The sequence below is a fragment of the Syzygium oleosum genome, unplaced genomic scaffold, assembly GCF_021117445.2.
Source record: "Syzygium oleosum isolate NSW1041296 unplaced genomic scaffold, Sole_v2.1 Sole_v2.26, whole genome shotgun sequence".
NCBI lineage: Eukaryota > Viridiplantae > Streptophyta > Magnoliopsida > Myrtales > Myrtaceae > Syzygium > Syzygium oleosum.
The window spans coordinates 2,167,820-2,169,431 of record NW_026607510.1 but is presented as its reverse complement, the minus strand read 5'-3'; the positions used below and the strand labels follow the sequence as shown (position 1 = coordinate 2,169,431).

The 1,612-nt window shown below is 38.3% G+C and overlaps 1 protein-coding gene across 2 annotated transcripts; it reads right to left on the bottom strand.

The window, feature by feature from the left end:
* Nucleotides 1–263: 263 nt before the first annotated feature.
* LOC130135029 (uncharacterized) lies at nt 264–1,360 on the bottom strand. 2 transcript variants are annotated; one of them, XM_056303258.1, is made up of 3 exons: nt 1,040–1,360; nt 803–929; nt 264–367 (listed from the first exon to the last, which is right to left on the bottom strand). In XM_056303258.1, the coding sequence occupies exons 1-3, from the start codon at nt 1,303–1,305 to the stop codon at nt 299–301; spliced, it is 462 nt and encodes a 153-aa protein (XP_056159233.1). In that variant the 5' UTR covers nt 1,306–1,360; the 3' UTR covers nt 264–298. The 2 variants fall into 2 exon arrangements, with proteins under 2 accessions (XP_056159233.1, XP_056159232.1); XM_056303257.1 differs by lacking the exon at nt 264–367 and adding an exon at nt 405–716.
* Nucleotides 1,361–1,612: the final 252 nt, after the last annotated feature.

The window sequence follows — 1,612 nt, the reverse complement described above, 5'->3', positions numbered from 1 at the left end:
CATTGGAGGATGAAGTTGCAGCAGCCGGCGTTTTGTATATCCTTGACAAGGATCCCATCCCAAATATTTGACCTCTTTTCATTCCACCCGATGCCTCCACCCATAATGCCATACTGTCAACCGATGGCTCGTAAGCAACAACACCATCACCATCACCACTAGCAGCAGTGCTCATTACAAGTTCATCATATTTGTCCTAAATTAACAATATAGATGAAAATAAAAAAAACTTCATAAATAAATACAAAATATAACCTTACATACCTTAATAGTTTTTACTCGATTGCCACTCCATGTCTTATCTTTTTTTCTGAAATGTGCGTTCAAATGTAGCTATAAATGTCGGTTCCGTCCCCAATTCATCTACCTACAAAATATAAACATAAATGAGTAATCATTGAATTAACTTACAACATGTTTAATAGACTTACAATTCTTTTTCTATGCTCCCCGATGTTGATAGAGCCCCCAGCATATGTGGCAGACCCTTTACTAGAACTAGAAGCTCGATTCTTCTTATTTATTTCACTGATTTGCTTATGCTTTTCGGTGTCCCAAGTTCTCTTAATTTTCGCCCAATTATCAGCTGTAATAAAATCCGGCTTTTCTTGACTTCTCTTTGCTCTATTCATCACATTTCGCATGTGATCACCGGCTTTCTTCTTAAAAATTCTTCTAACTTCTTTCTCTTCCGCTTCATCCCACCGGAACTTCCGCTGCAAGCAATCAATAGAAAAACAATTGTATACTCATTATGCTAAACCAAACTTAGTTTGTGAGAAAATAAAAGGACAAAACTTACCTTGAACTCATTCCACCACAATTCCTTTACTTCTTTTGGAGCGGTGGTCCAACTACTATACTGCCCCATCCAACAGTTATTGATTATTTTATTAAGTTTCCTCACAACATACGTAGCATCAGTGAATCTGCAAACAGGTTATAACGATGTCAACATACGTAGCATCCGTGAAGTATACGGACAATTCAGTTGACATCCATAATAATTTACATATACTTAAAAAAATGAAGTACTTACGAATCTCCAAATGAGGATATCATGAATTGACTATCTTCTTCATCATTCGAGTGTTGCATTGAAGAAGAAGGTGGAACCGAAGGCGATGGAACTGAAGTAAATTCAGTTCGCATTTGAGGGTCGGAGGAAGGGCCAATGTGTCCATCAGCATGTACTGGTTGAGAGTTAGATGAAAGGGCGGGGGAAGAGGAAAGGAACGGGGACGAGGACGAGGACGAGGAAGGGGAAGAGCCTGGTCTTCTTTGTGAAGCTACACCACGACGCATGTGACCTCCACGTTTATACTAACAAGTTGGAAGGTTAGACAAATATGTTAAAAAATATGAACAAGTATTAGGGACACATAATGATGTACGTCATGAAGATTACCATTTTATTTTTTAGAGCAAGAGATAAACTTGGCCCCTGATAAAAAGCAAGCTGTTCGAAAATGTTTACGAGCTTAATTTCTGGTCGTACAACGGTAAAATAGGGAGTTGCAGCCCAATATTCATCAAAAGAATTGGAGCAAACAGCAAACAGAATTGGTCGGTGATAGCAAACAGCCCAATATTCATCAAAACAAAAGAAAAT

What these genes read in the sequence shown, in the direction of transcription:
- LOC130135029 (XM_056303257.1), bottom strand. Translation starts at nt 1,305, where the DNA reads ATGCGTCGTGGTGTAGCTTCACAAAGAAGACCAGGCTCTTCCCCTTCC. An exon ending in ATATCCTCATTTGGAGATTC is followed by an intron (nt 930 to 1,039) that starts GTAAGTACTTCA and finishes ACCTGTTTGCAG; the next exon opens with ATTCACTGATGCTACGTATG. An exon ending in TGTGGTGGAATGAGTTCAAG is followed by an intron (nt 717 to 802) that starts GTAAGTTTTGTC and finishes GATTGCTTGCAG; the next exon opens with CGGAAGTTCCGGTGGGATGA.